Source organism: Gambusia affinis, linkage group LG06 (genome assembly GCF_019740435.1).
Source record: "Gambusia affinis linkage group LG06, SWU_Gaff_1.0, whole genome shotgun sequence".
Taxonomy (NCBI): domain Eukaryota; kingdom Metazoa; phylum Chordata; class Actinopteri; order Cyprinodontiformes; family Poeciliidae; genus Gambusia; species Gambusia affinis.
In genome coordinates, this window is record NC_057873.1 from 23,776,641 (window position 1) to 23,792,210 (window position 15,570).

The window sequence follows — 15,570 nt, forward strand, 5'->3', positions numbered from 1 at the left end:
TATCTGTTATTTATTCCATGCAAATTTTGAACTGGAAGATAATATAAAGGAGGATTTAAAAAAAAAAAAAGAAAACAACCAGCATAGTGCTTATATATTTATTTTGATACATGATGATGTTTTACAAACAAAACTAGTCTTTTTGTCTTTTATTGAGTTTAGAGACCAAGAACCAAAGTGTATGAGGTTAAACTAAATTTGATGAAAATATTTTTGGTTCATTTGAGTCGGCAAACAGTCTTTTAATCTGAGTTATCCTCAACAATGACAGAGGTAAATTTAAATTACCATATCTAAACAGCAAATGTTTCGCCTAAATATATCACCTCAGTTAAAAAAATAAAATAAAATACATGAAATGTAAAAACTTTAAATTGTATCAAAGGTATGAAATAATTAGCTATCGATGTCCCTGTAGCGATCCAATATGTTCTTAGTGTGTTATTTCAATAAATACAGACATTACCTCTCAGAATAGCTAAGCTTATTTTATTCGACATAGTCTTTTCTGTAAAATGACATCTGCTTATTAAATTTTCATAGAAACATATGTGCTTTAGGTGCTTTCCGGCAGCACAACAGAATGGCTTTGCATTGAGAGACCTTACAGGTGACAAAGAAATCAAGTTTAACTTGCGCATATCTGCAGAAAAATCCTACTCTGTGAATTATAATATCACAAAACATGTACAATGTCATATTTTCAACCACTTAACACATCTTGCACTGATGTTTACTTTAAATTGTATATAAGATATCACATATATTTATTTATATATATTTAAAAATCCTTTAACTCTTAGGAAAAATTTTGTTTTTCTCAGAACACTTTTAGTAATTTTTTTTAATATATTATTAATTTATAAGGTTAATCACTAATTCTTATGTCGTCAGTTTTCTTTGACCAGCCTAATAAAAAGATATTTATCATAACCAACAACAAGAAAAAAAAAAGTTGCTTTGATAAAAACTTACGACAGCTGAATTCAGTCGCTCATCAAGCACAGAAGTATATGTCGGGTGAGTCTGACAGAGATATGCTATTATAGGCACTGAATAGCCACCTCTGATTTTCCTAGCAAACACATTGAACTGGCAGCTGTATTAAGACGGGCCATTTCTCAGGGCATATGCAAAAATAGGGAAAATGTGATGGTGTTTTCCAAAAACAAACAGGCACTGTGGAGCTGACACAAGAGACAGAAAAGCCTCAAGCTGATAGACTTGATATTTTAATTGCACTTTGACAGATGCTACAATTTCTGTTGCTGATTACCAGAAATGAAATACTAATCTTGGCAATAATATGACATCGGTTTTTGTTTTTCCATTAGAAGACTAAATTACATGTCCTTTTATTAAGACACTGCACTTTCTCTAACCCTGGTTCACAAAAAATTCAAATACTGGAAATGTCTGAATAAAGCTGAGAAGATTACTTCTCCGAGTACGAATTGATTTTATATATACATATGTTTACACATTTTGGATTGTTTTGTAAAGAATAAAAGACTGCCCTGACCTATTAGGTTGTTTCCAATGAGCTGCTAGAGATTTTGAGAACGTCTTCATCTCTTTTCTTTCACTCTGGGACAAAATGGATCTCTGACCCACTTATAGAAGTTAATGTCAATTGAAGGAGTTCTGCAACTCTATCAACTTTGACTTTTCTCTCTTTTTTTTATTCCATCCTTCGGTCTTAATAAAATGCAGCTTGGGGGTTCAAGAAGGAGAAAAGTACAGCTTTTATTTCAGACAAGGCACATTTTATGACTGAAAAAGAATGTGTGATGACTTTATGGTTTCAGCAAAAGCCCTTTTTGTAAGCCAAATGGTATCCTTCATGTCACCTTTAGCACATACAACCTTATCTTAATAAATCCTATGCTGCACAACTGCTTTTAAATTTGTGAAATAAAAAAACTCTATCCCGTAACTCATGTTAAGTCGGAATAATTTCAAAACAGGATTACATCGAAATAACTGATTAAATCTTATCTTAGTTGACAGATCATTCAGTCATCTGTCATGATTCAGTTACTACAGCTTTTACATACTGCACTCTGAAATACATAGTTGTATTAACATGGTGTTCTGTTTTCACCTTAGAAAGAAACATCCCCAATAGGAATAGTTATTTCCTGTTGGTGTAGTAAAAGAAATAAACAAAGAGATAATCAAAAAAGGAATTTAATACAAGTTTACCTCTCATTTTCACAAATTAGCATAAAAAAAATAAAGTCATTAAAGAGAAATATCCAAATATACAGAGAATACAAGTCTGGGGAAAATGATTTAATTTATTTACAAGAGATTTGATATTTGGTCAATTTGAAAGACAAAAATCCAAAGCAATATTTTTCTTTCTGCCTCGTCTTCATTATGATTATTCTGAAGCTTTTTTACAAGAACCACTGACGGCACTAAGTTTCATTTTAGCTGTACTCAGAAAAAAGTATATTGGTATCAAGAATTTACAAAAGCAAACAGAAAGTTTATTAATGGACAAAAAATAATTTGTTAAGTAAGCTCACAAATTTCTATAAAAAAAGGAACCGTTTAAAATTAGAGAAGTGTGACAGAAAGGAACTGAAATCACTGAATCAAAGTTAACTATTTATCTCAGAAGTCAGACCATGTTTTATCAAATAACAACAGGCCCAAATTGATTGCAGTGGCTATGACTATGTTTTAAAGATGTGGTGGTCATATTGGATTTGGGAGTCTGTTTGGAAGAAACCCTTCCCTACTAGAACTGTATCTTGAGGGGAATTCCTGGGAACCTTGTAAAATTGCACTTTTGAATAAAAACTGAGAGCAGAAATGAATTGTCTTCTTCACCCCAAATATGCAGAAGTCGTGGTTTTTGTTGGATATTTGTTTCTTCTCTAATTTTGTTTTAATGTTTTTTGCAAAAAACACAACTCACTAAAAAAACAAGAACAAAAAAAAAAAACAACCCCCGATTTAAAATGTCTCTCAATTGGAAGAAGTCTTCGGTTTTCACTGAGATGATACTTTAAAAAAAAAAAAAAGGTTTGAAAGACACAGTAATCTGTGTAACCAGTCTTTAATCTCAAAAAGATGTCGATCTACGTCTGGTCACTAGAGGGCTGTGCAACATAACACTTAAAACTGACCTTTTCACTGTTTTTCTCTTAAGACATTTTTAAACCTGAGGACGTCTCTCTTTTGGACAATCACCCTCTGGTCAAAACACAGACACCTGCTCCTTTTACCATGTCAGTCAGTTTGTTTTTGTAGCTTTTGCACAGGAGAACATACAGAAACGGGTCGAGGAAGACGTTTGTGGAAGCAACCCAGATGGCTAATTCGTGCAATATGAGCAACCATTCTTGATTGCAGACATCAACTTGCTGCAGATTAAGAGGAATGCGCAGTAAATGCAGAGGAACAAAGCACACGCAAAACACAAGGAGAACCATGAAGACCCGTAGTTTGGTCTTCTTCTTTCCTTTGCCGTTGTTGCTCCCGGAGTTTCTGAAGGACTGCAGGACTCTCATTGTGATGCAGACGTAGCAAGACACAATCAGCACGCTGCAAATCCAGAAAAGTACCTCCATAAAACTCACCTCGTACTTGTGAAAAGTCAACCCAACTGGACCCTTCAGGGACCAGCAGATGTCTTCCGAGTCATTGCGAGGAGTCTCGTCAGTTAGAATCATAGTTGGGACAGCCGTACCTCCGAACAGTACAACCCAAACGAAGGTGGACATTATTTTGCTGAACACTACGTTTTGTCCCAGTGTATTTCCCCAAGGCCTAACAATTTTGAAGAAGCGGTCCAGGCTGATAAGACCCATCAAGGTTATGCTGGTGTACAAACTAGTGTAAAATACGACTCCCGCGTAACGGCATATAAAGACCTTAATCTGAATTTTGGCCCCAGGAAGCAGGCTTGCGGCCACGGGAGGGATGGTCGCTGTCATGAGCAGGTCAGCCAGCACAAGGTTTTTGAGATAAACTACAAAAGTGGAAACTGAGCGGAGGTGGAAAGACACCCACACTGCGACCGCGTTAAGCAATAATGCAAAGGGGAACATGATGAAGAAGAGACAGGCAACGATGACCTTCGTGGTGTCAAGGCTCGAAGGGCTGCAGTCCGAGATGTTTGACACGTTACTGTACATCCTCGGGATCTGTTGGGAAACATTGGAGCATCAAAAAAAATTCTCAGAAGCACATAAAAACAAACAAAGCACTGACATTTGATTTTTATCTCTGATTGACTTGCTAATGTTGCTAATGAGTCCTCGCAACAAATACTTCGACCAAAGCAACATCACGAAATTAGAAGAGTTTGCCTGGACTTACGTCAGCTGTGGACAGGGTCAGGACAGGGTTCCGAAATGAACTGGAACACGTTTCTGATTTATTAAAAAAGGAGAATGACTTCTGCTTTACATCTTATACCTGCTTTCCCTAGCATGTCTGATTTGCAATTGCCATTAGGAAAGAAAACATTTGTTGCATTGTCCAACCAGGTCATTTGAATGCATCCTGAAACTTGAACCTGACAACAAGGAATGGATATTTTGTAATTGCTGTTCTACTACTTCTAGTTGTTACACAGGCACAATCAACTTAAGATGCACAATTGCATTCTTTTCTGTCTTCCCTCATGGGATGTCCCAAGACGCATTGATTTGAAATCATTGACATTTCGACACTTGCCAACACTGAACTGCATTCAGAGTTATTTCATCCCTCCACTTCCTCCATCCTACCCATTCTGACACTCAGTCAGAGCTTCAGTCAGCCATCTTTATCACATCCAGACAGCTGAATGTACTGAATTTCTGCCATGTGGTTGGTTGAGTCACGATTTGGCTGAACAAACACTAACATATCTGGAGTCAGACCACAGGTACTTTTCAGTTTCGTCAGTGTTTAATGAAATATGTTGCAAAATCTACAGAAGACTCGCAACTCAATAAAAAGATGTATACAGTCATTAGAACTTAATCTGATGGAAAAAGCAAAATATAAAGGACAAACACAAACGTAAAACATGTGAGACACAAAAGGTCACCATACTTTTTGTTTATAGATAATCATTTGATATAACAACATAGAAGAGAAACTTCTTGCTTATTATGAAGAGGAAGGGAGAACAGAAACAGACAACTTTTGTCATGGGAAAAAAAGAAATCAAACAAAATTGCAAATAAAAAGTCTAACTTCTCATCACTTTCAGTTGCTTTTTGGTTACATGTTGTATCACATTTGATGCCGTTTCTCATTTTACCATATGTACAATTCTCAACAACAGGACATTTTTGAAGTGCCCTGCAGTCTGTCACAGAAAGTTTACATATCCAGTGCTCTGTCACAAGACTCTACCTTATATCCAGCTGATTTATGTGGTTACTGACGAGTCTCTGACTGTCTCTGACCCTCTTTCTGTTAACCAGCTGCAGGTACCGGGAGGCAGCCGCAGGGTCTTGAACAAAGTGGTCCTGAAGGACCGACAGAGGAAGAAGTAGATCAGAGGGTCCAGCACGGCATTTAGAGAAGAGAGGAAAAGTGTGCTTTCCTTTAGCTGGAAGAAGAAAAGCCGGAGATTGCAATCAAAGAGAACCCCTCTAGTCTGGCTCATTGTGTAGGGGACTCGTGCAAAGTGAAACGGCACAAAGCACACAAAGAACACCGCTAGCACGAGGAATACATTTGCATTCATTTTTCTCTTGGCTTGGGGAGACTTCCGAGTTGCTTCTGTCCTTATCGCTAAAGATATGCTCCCTTCAGGGCAGCGGGACTTAGTGCGAGAGTAGGATTTGTACAACTCTTTGGAAATTAGAGTGTAACATATTATCACGACAACCAAGTTCCCCCAGAAAATCACTTGACAGACGTGATTTACCACTTCATGCCAAAACAGACCAGCCTCTGTCTTCAGGTCACTGCACTTGAAGTATGGAGAAGTTGGGGCTTTTCGTGTAAGGATCACATTTGGCAGACAGAGGATCAGCAAAAAGCTCCAGACGGCCCCCGAGAGGAATTTCCTGCGGGCCAGACGGGCAGAGTTGGTGCCTCTGAACGGCATCAGGGTCTTTCTGCAGCGATCGATGCTGATGAGCCCGAAGAACAGGATGCTGATATACATTGTGAGGTAAAACAGCACGGAGGAGACGCGACACACAAAAATCCTCACGTGTGACGGCGCCATGTTGGAGTCGGACAGCACCTGCAAAAATATAGTGTTCATTCTTTTAGGGTTTGCGCTTTTTTTTTTCCTTCTTACATTCACACAGTTTGAGTTTGTTTGAAATTTACAAAGTTCTAATTATTAAATTGAGGAAAGGCTTTTAATTCCCACTTGATGTTTAGCCCAGATTTATTACTTGCAGATTTTCAGAAGCTCCTGTTTGTTAAGCACTAGTTGAAATTTTTCATCAACTGGGATCATTTTGACAACAGACGTTTAATAGGAGATAGATGCTGAAAACCTAAAGACATAAACCAAACAATGTCCACCACATGCACTGCCACCAATGGTGAAGGTAATATGTTCATTGCATAGAGATCGATATATTTTTCTTTAATTTTAAGCTAGTTGTAACCCACACTTTGTAATGAAAAGCCTGAATGTGCCTTGCTTCACAACTCTGTTAGCATTTCTCCTTGTGCACCTCTTTACTGAAAGTTTTCCTTCCACTCAACTTTCAAATTATATATCTGCATTGAGCACTCCATGAACAACCAGTTTCATTTGCATTGACTGTTTGTGATTTATACTCTTGTGAAGTGTGTCTACTAGAAACTGAATTGTGCATTTTCATTTTTATAAAATAATAAGCTCTTTCTGTTGACATTTTCATTTGGACTGTTGAGATGCACCTGTACTGCTCTGCCTACAAATATACATTAAAGCAGCACTAAAGGTATATTCTTAATGAAGGAATACTATTATAACATAGTAAACTATGACGTTTTACACCATAGGGGTGTTTTTTTGGCCATTTCATATATCATGTCCTCTTGTCTTTCCCATTTTAAATATGGCTATAATGAAACCACTACTGTCATAGAGATACCCAAGAACACATTAAGTTATTTTTTTTTAAAGCTTCCTCATCAATATAAAAGCGTACATTTTAAACTTAGTGTGGAACCAATAATTTAGCAACTAAGTAAATTTTTCCCCTTTGCAACTAAAGATAACCCTCAAAGTTTTATTTTAGTTTTTATCTTTACCAGGAGCCACCAATTTATTTATTTATTTTTACACAAGATACTGCAAATAAATGTAACAAACCTTGAAGGGGAACGTCAGCGTCATGACAACATCCGCGACAACGATATTCTTCAGGTAAATAATGAAGTGTGACCGAGACGGGATGCGAAAAAACACCCACACTGCTACAGAATTGAGAGAGAGTCCCACCAGGAAAAGAAAAGAGTACAAAACGGGCAGAAGCACCGTCTTAAAAATGTTGTTGCGGGAGCAGGTGGCGTTGATGTGGCTGTGGTTGCTGGGGAACAGCTGAAGGGTGACATTTCCATCCATGTGTGTGACTAAAAGTCAGAACAAATCAATGTGGGGTCACTTTAAATGTGAATCAATCAATACAAAATACTTAACAAAAGATGGTGTTTCTCATGTATTTTTAAAAAACATATAAATGCATTATTTGACTTTAACACATTTCAGTCTAAAAGTAGAAAAAAATCTTGAAAAACTACTAAACAAGGCCAACTCTGGCGTTTTATTCATCACTTTCAAAACTCTATCTCACAGCAAAATCACTTCCTCACTAATTTGTTGTTGCAAATTTACTGTAAGCTTCTCAACCGACCTGATTGTTTTGATGTTGCGTATCAATGCAATTTCTTGGTCTCTCTTCTCAGTATTCTTTCCAGATGTCATGCTCCATAGGCTTTATGCCAGTTCGTGTCTGTCTCTGTGTTTTAAACAGAGTTTTGTTTTTGGGTCATCATAGGAGGACACTCTCATTTCTCCATTCTCTTTCCTGAGAAAAGAAGTTGCAAAAAAAAAGAAAAAACAAAAACAAAAAAAAACAATTTCTGGGTGTGCATAGCAGCTAATCAGAAGATTCTTTTGTTAGTTTTTAACATAGGTTTTGGCTTTCTTTAAACTGAATTTGAAAAATGTGAAAAGTGCAACATCTATATATATAAACAAACAAAGAAGATACAATCAGTTACTCTCCTGCAACTTCTATTTTTAAAACATTTGACCTCTGTTATACACATATCTGCTTCCTCTTTGCAATTTTGTTTCTATTTGCAACAGTTGTGCAAATAGGAACCTGCCAAGCCTGCCTGAGTTCACCGAGCCACCGAGTTGTGTAATGTGGATGTCTGGATAAGTCTGTGAGGATTCTTCTTCTTCTTCTTCTTTTTTATGGCGGTTGGCAAGCAACTTTTAGATGTGCATTACCGCCATCTACTGGAATGGAGTGTGGATCGGGACGCTAACTTTAAACACCCCCCTCAAACAAAAAAAAAAAAAAAAAAAAAAAAAAAAAAACCTTATATCTTTTCTATCAATTTTGTTTTCTTGAGATAATTAATTAAATAACTTATATCTTTAGAAGTAGAAATTTTTTCTAAAATATCTTGTAAATTTAACTGTAATTTATTTTCTTGTAACCGACTAATTAATTTCCTTCTCTCAACAGAATATTTTGTACAGGACAACAAAACATGCTTTACCGTCTCTTCTTGACCACAATAATCACAACTTCCAGTTCGATGTTTTCCTATTTTAAATAAATTACTGTTTAACCTTGTATGTCCAAAACGCAACCTAGATATAACTGTTTCCTCTTTTCTATTTCGTCCTGTTCTTCTCATTGCACCAACTTTTCTTTGAATACTGTACAGCCATCTACCAGTTCTATCTTCCTCCCACTGTCTCTGCCATCTTTCCTTAACCTTTTGTTTAATAATAGATTTGATTTCTTCTTTACTAAACGGAACTATTATATCAATAACACTATATTTTGAAGCTTGTTTTGCATATTTATCTGCCAACTCATTCCCTCTTATTCCTATATGTGACGGTATCCATGTAAATACAACTAATAAACCCATTGCTTGAATTCTATAAGTTATTAACTGAATTTCTAATAAAAGATCTGGTCTACTAATAGCGTGATTATTTTTCAATGAATATAATGAAGAACTTGAATCAGAGCATACTATGCTTCTTAATGGACGGACTTCCTCAATCCATCCTAAAGCTAAAATAATTCCCATCATCTCTCCGGTATAAACTGATACTCCATCAGTAATTCTTTTACATTTTTTAACTCTGAATTCTGGAACAATGAAAGACACCCCATTGCTGCTATTTGAGTTTTTAGACGCATCTGTAAAAACTTGGACATATCCATAGTACTTATTATCTAAATATGATTGAACCAAATATGGATCTGAAATGTTTTCTCCTTTCCTTTTCTCCAACAAAGTCAAATCAACAACATTATTATGAAATAGAGATGGATAAACTGGCGAAAGAGGAACTGTTTGACTAATATTTATATCAGATAAACCAAAATCTTTTATAATATTTCCTATCTCCCATCCAAAAGAATTTAATTTCTTCTTTTCTTTTTCCCAACTAGGTTTTAAAATTTCTTGACATGGATGATTTCCATCATGGCCTTTTAAATTACACCAATAATTGGTCTTTAACTGTAATCGTCTGAGATTAAGTGGCATTTCTCCCATTTCTATTAACAAAGCTGAAGTTGGAGTTGTTCTAACTGCTCCTGTACATAACCTCAAGGCTTGATACTGAATACTATCTAATTTTTTTAATAGTGTTTCTGATGCTGATCCAAATACAATACTTCCATAATCAAATACAGACCTTATTAACCCAGTATATATTGATTTCAATGCCTTCCTCTCAGCCCCCCATTCACTTCCCACCAAACACCTCATTACATTTAAAACTCTCTTACACTTATTAATTACTTTTAGAATATGATTTTTCCAAGTAAGTTTTTCATCCAACCATAAACCCAAAAACTTAAATTCCCTTACCCTTTCTAATTCATGATTATATATTTGCAGTTTTAAATTTTCAGTTACTTTCTTCCTTGTAAAAAATAAAGTCTTTGTTTTGTCTATAGAAATTTTAAATCCCCATTTAAATGACCAGTCTTCTATAATACTAATTGCTTCTTGTATCTTTTTAACAATGAACTTTAAATTTTTCCCCCTCTTCCATATTGCTCCATCATCAGCAAATAAAGAACACCCCATTCCACTCTCCAAATTGTCAAACATATCATTAATCATAATAGAAAAAAACAAAGGACTCACTATACTTCCTTGAGGTGTACCATTATCAACAAAAAACTTTTCTGACAGTTGTTGACCTATTCTTACTTGTATTGATCTATCTTGTAAAAAATCTTTTATCCAATAAAACATTGATCCATTAATTCCCATTTTTTTCAATTTAATTAAAAGTCCATCTTTCCACATCATATCATAAGCTTTCTCTATATCAAAGAAAACAGCCACCACACTTTCCTTATTAACTTGCCCTTTTCTGATTTCATGTTCTAGACAAAGTAAAGGATCCATAGTGCTTCTCCCTTTTCTAAATCCACTTTGACATTTTGATAAATATCCACTCTTTTCAACAAAGTAGTTCAATCTTTCATTTACCATTCTCTCCATTATTTTACAAATATGAGAAGTTAAAGCAATGGGTCTGTAACTTGCTGGATTTGATTGATCTTTACCTGGCTTTAAGATTGGAACTATGATTGCTTCTTTCCATGCCAGAGGTAAAATACCCACTTCCCATATCTTATTATAGAATTCCAATAAAACCTTCTTAGATGAATTGCTAAGCTTATTAATCATAATATAAGAAATATTATCTTTTCCTGGAGATGAATTTTTTGATTTTCCTAAGGCATTGTTTAATTCAAATAAAGAAAAAGGACTATTCAATAAATCATTATTTCTTACATTTTCTTCTAATAAATTTACATTTTCATTAATTGTACAAGTTCTTCTGCGGTTTTCTTCTGCGCTTAAATTATTACAACTATGAACTTTAACAAATTTTTTAACTAACATATTTGCTTTCTCCTCCTCAGTCACAGCAATAACATTTCCATCTTTCAGAACTGGATATCCATATTCCCTTCTAATTCCATTCATTCTCTTTATCATTCCCCAGACTTTTGAAATCTTTGTTTCCCTACCTACAGAATCACAAAAATTACTCCAATAAACCTTTTTTGCATTTTTCACCGTTCTTTTAACCAGAGCTTGTGACCTTTTATATTCAATAAAATTCTGAAAATTCTGATTTCTCTTTAACAATCTAAAAGCTTTATTTCGAGATTTAATTGCGCCATCACATTCCTTCGTCCACCATGGTACAATTTTCTTCTTATATTTTCCTTTTTTCCTTTGGATTGTTTCGAGCTGCTCCTAAATGGCATCACAAATAGAAGAATTTACCATATCAACATCCAGCTCTACATTAACTTTTTGCATCTCTTCATCATTTATTATTTTATATTTTTCCCAATCAACATTTCCAAATATCCATCTTTCTAAGGTCTCATTAACAATTTTTCCTATTTCTTTACCAATTTCAATATATATAGGATAGTGATCACTCCCTATAGTTGATTCTCTTAATATTTTCCACTTACTAATCCCGGCCAAATTCTTTGAAGCTAAAGTTAAATCTAACGCTGATTCTGACCCATTTCTAATATTAATTCTTGTCCCTTCCCCATTATTAAGACAAACCAGATGTTTTCTATCCATTATTTCTTCCACCACTTCTCCATTTGCATCATTCCTATTACCCCACAAAGTACTATAAGCATTAAAATCCCCACAACAAATGAACTTTCTTCCTATATTTTTAAACATTTCCTCCATTTCATCTAAATCCAATTTTTTACACGGATTATAAAAATTTAATATTTTAATACTTTCTTTATTAATCCAAATTTCCACAGATAACCATTCTAGTGAAGCTCCTTTTCCTAAAAATCTATACTGTATTCCTTGTTTAATAAATATTACACATCCTCCTCCACTTTCTTGTTCCCTATCTCTTCTAATACTATTATACCCTCTTATGACAAAATCTAACTCTGGTTTAAGCCATGTTTCTTGAATACAAATAATATCTGGTTTATTTTCCAAATAGTTTAAATATCCTTTAAATTCTTGACCATTTGCTAATAAACTTCTTGCATTCCATTGTAAAATAAGCATTAAATTCTTCCTCCACCTTGTTTCCCATCTATTTCAAGCCTTTTATTTATCAACTCCCAAGATAAATCCTTCACAGCTAGAAATTTTTCTGCACCTTTCACTATAATCTTGATTTTTTCAGTTTTCTGTTTCACTTGATCAGTACAATTAATGACATAAGCCATGAATAAAATTAATTTATCCATTGTAATTTCCATTCCTGACATTGTTCTTTGACTTGGCCCAAGATTTGGACTAGAAGACACTTGCTGGTTTTTCTGAACTGTTCTTTTTTCTTGAACACTTTTTGCTGCCTCTGCATAAGTCATGTTTTTAACTACTTTCAGCTGTTGAATTTCTGCTGCCTTTTTTCTTGCTTCACACCCTCCATATGCTACATTATGCTGACCACCGCAGTTACAACATTTCAACTGTACATCTGCTCCACATTCATCATATCGATGATCTCCACCACATCTAGCACATCTTTGCTTCCCTTTACACACTGACGCAATGTGACCATACCTTTGACATTTGTAACAGCGCAAGGGAGGAGGAATATAAGGTCTAACAGAGAAACTCAAGAAACCAATTTTCACTTTATCAGGAAGCACATCACCTTGAAACTCCAGAAGTATCGAAAAACTTTCTATTTTCTCCCCATCCACAGATTTTAACAATCTTTTCAATCTCCGCACTTCACCACCATGTATATTTCTTTTCAGTTTTTCTAAATCTTCCTCAAGCGGAATACCAGTGATTACACCACGTGATACTCTGTTTTCTCCAACAATTATCTTTTCACTCACAACCTTTTTACAAATGTTATCAATTTGCATGCTTTTATTCTTTTGTTCTTCAGACTTACATTTTATCAACATATTACCATCTCTCAAGATTTTTACAAACTCAACCTCCCCTAGTTTCTTTTTTATTTCTCTAGACACTGCTATCGGACTAAGGTTTATGTTCATATCTTCCTTCCTGAATTTAAGTATTACCTTAAACTCCTCATTTACCATTTTCCTCCTAACCACTCTGTTTTCTTCATCTGAACTATATTCTTCTAAACTTCTCTTACTATTTAGGTTAGCATTCTCTCGATCATCTTTCGAAACTTTTTCCTTCCCTCTACCCCTTCCTCTACCTACCGTAGTCCAATCGTCAAAATCCATATCATCTTCATCACCACCCCCATCTACCTTTGTGGTCATCCCAATCCAGTCACACTCCAGTTTATGCCAACCGCCTTTCCAAAAGTTGTTCGAACTGACAGTTCAATTGCACTCTCCAAGCGTGTTCCTGCTTCTCCGCGGTCGTCTGTGAGGATTTGGATTTTGTGTGTCTTTTCAGTTAAATGAGTCTCTGTCTTGTCCGTGGGCCCCTTGGTTTTCCCCAGCTGTCCCTCGTTTTCCTCGATTACCTTCCCTGTGTATTCAAACCCACTTGTGTTTCATGTCATTATCTCTAGCTGTGTTACCAGTTGCTACCAGTGTCTGAGCTCCTTGTCTCTGCTCACCTGTGCTGTCTGGATTTTTTTTGTACAATTCATCATTAAACCATCATTTGCTTTTCACCACCTACAACTACCGTTTCTTGACAGCAGGATCCAACCAAAAGCAACTGTGGTGAGGTTAGGGATAAAGAAAATTTATTTTGGAACCTCCACAGTTTGACCATTCAGACAATTTTACATAACATAAGGCTACATTTTCACAAATACGCTGTCTGGAAACTGCTTTTGGTTGCTGCGTTAATTGGGGGGAAATAAACGTCCCAAAACACTTTGAATCTGCTGTAGTTCTTATGCCAGGTCACTGTGTTTTTTTACCGTAGTTTCCACCTTATTTAGAAACCAGCAACCCACCTCTGTCTCCCATGAACTAGATATTGTGTTAAACTGAACAATTTAAGTAACACACAATGTCATCTGCCATTGTTTTTGTTATTTGCCTGTGGACGCGTAGAACAAACACTGCAGCTTTGGATGAGACGACTGATTCTTCAGCAATTTCTCTCTGTGAAGAGACTACCGAAGACAAGCGGTCGACTTGTAGGACGTTCATTTTGGCTCCTACTCTTCAAGGTCCATTGATCAAACTGAAAACCCGCCCGCTGCAGCATGTTATTTCATCATATCAATCAATCAATCAATCAATCAATCAATCAATCAATCAATCAATCAATCAATCAATCAATCAATCAATCATTGATCAGTTTATTTGTAATGAAGCCTAGGCGCAAATTCAAACTGGAAGACTCTTTAGCCCCACCTGCCTCATCCTATCGGAGCGTCCCGTCCATCGCCGCTGTCCTATCAACGCTGGACCAAGCCACGTCACGTCCAATCACCTTCCAAGGCCCAGCTGAAAAGGACCTCCATCCATGGCGTCTTCCGCTTCCCAGCCGCGCTCAACCCTTCTCCATCCCTCCTCCATCCCTCCTCCACCTTCACTCGCCCGGCTCTTCAGGCTCGCATCCTTCTCCGACCTCCACCACCAGTGTCGGGTCCCGGGGGGATGACATTCCTATCCTTCATCGGGAATGCTCATCCGAGCTTATTGCAGCTTGATGACCACAGCCGGGGCCCGAGCGCCAAAGAACTTTAAATTCATGTCTGTCAATAAACCTTTTTAATCGCTGTTCTCTTTCTCCATCTGAGTCTCTCCAGATTGAATTGCACAATTCAGCAAGCAGACAGTTCAAAGTGCTTTACGTCATAAAAACGCAAAAAGTGTTTTTATGTGTGGTTTTCAACAATACTGTAAACACAGAGATCATGGCAGAGAGGAACAAGTTCAAAGAAGGAGGAAATGAGGATTGATGAGCTGGAATTTCTCATTTTTATTTTCCGTTATGAGAAGCCAAAAAACAAACAAACAAACAAAAAAAACAGGAACAAAAGTGCTGGCTGTGCTTGCTGTGTGCATCCTCCTGGCCTCAGACCATTACTCCTTCAAACCATCTTAAGATTCCAGCGATACTGGAATTGGCGCCCAGTTGGTGTAACTAAGGAAACTTTAACTTGATAAAAATCTCATTGATAATCAATTATTAATTAGTAATTATTAATAATCACACAAGACACACATTGTTGCAAATTTTGATTTCTTACACCATAAACAACAATGTTAAAAAACAACAACACCTCTTTGGTTTAAATATCTGGATGTTTTACTTTCTTTTTCTTAAATTTGATCTGTGTGACTCTTTCCAACAGTTTTATATGGTAACAAACAGCAATCTTTTCTTTTAAGTGAATTACTCATGTCCATTTAAACATATTGAAACTTCCACAAACTGAGTCATGTCTAATAATGTCCAAATGTACCTTAC

At 36.0% G+C, this 15,570-nt stretch overlaps 2 protein-coding genes across 3 annotated transcripts; both read right to left on the minus strand.

Moving 5' to 3' along the window:
* Positions 1 to 3,077: 3,077 nt before the first annotated feature.
* Positions 3,078 to 4,151, minus strand: LOC122832456 (P2Y purinoceptor 13-like). The gene has a single exon (XM_044119249.1). The coding sequence runs from the start codon at positions 4,149 to 4,151 to the stop codon at positions 3,201 to 3,203; it is 951 nt and encodes a 316-aa protein (XP_043975184.1). The 3' UTR covers positions 3,078 to 3,200.
* Positions 4,152 to 4,879: 728 nt separating this feature from the next.
* Positions 4,880 to 8,352, minus strand: LOC122832457 (P2Y purinoceptor 12-like). Of its 2 annotated transcripts, none has more exons than XM_044119250.1 (4): positions 8,224 to 8,352; positions 7,821 to 7,994; positions 7,280 to 7,539; positions 4,880 to 6,208 (listed from the first exon to the last, which is right to left on the minus strand). In XM_044119250.1, exons 3-4 carry the CDS (start codon positions 7,529 to 7,531, stop codon positions 5,381 to 5,383), a joined length of 1,080 nt encoding a protein of 359 aa, XP_043975185.1. In that variant the 5' UTR covers positions 7,532 to 7,539; positions 7,821 to 7,994; positions 8,224 to 8,352; the 3' UTR covers positions 4,880 to 5,380. The 2 variants fall into 2 exon arrangements, with proteins under 2 accessions (XP_043975185.1, XP_043975186.1); XM_044119251.1 differs by having other exon boundaries at positions 8,318 to 8,341.
* Between the last annotated feature and the right edge of the window lie 7,218 nt (positions 8,353 to 15,570).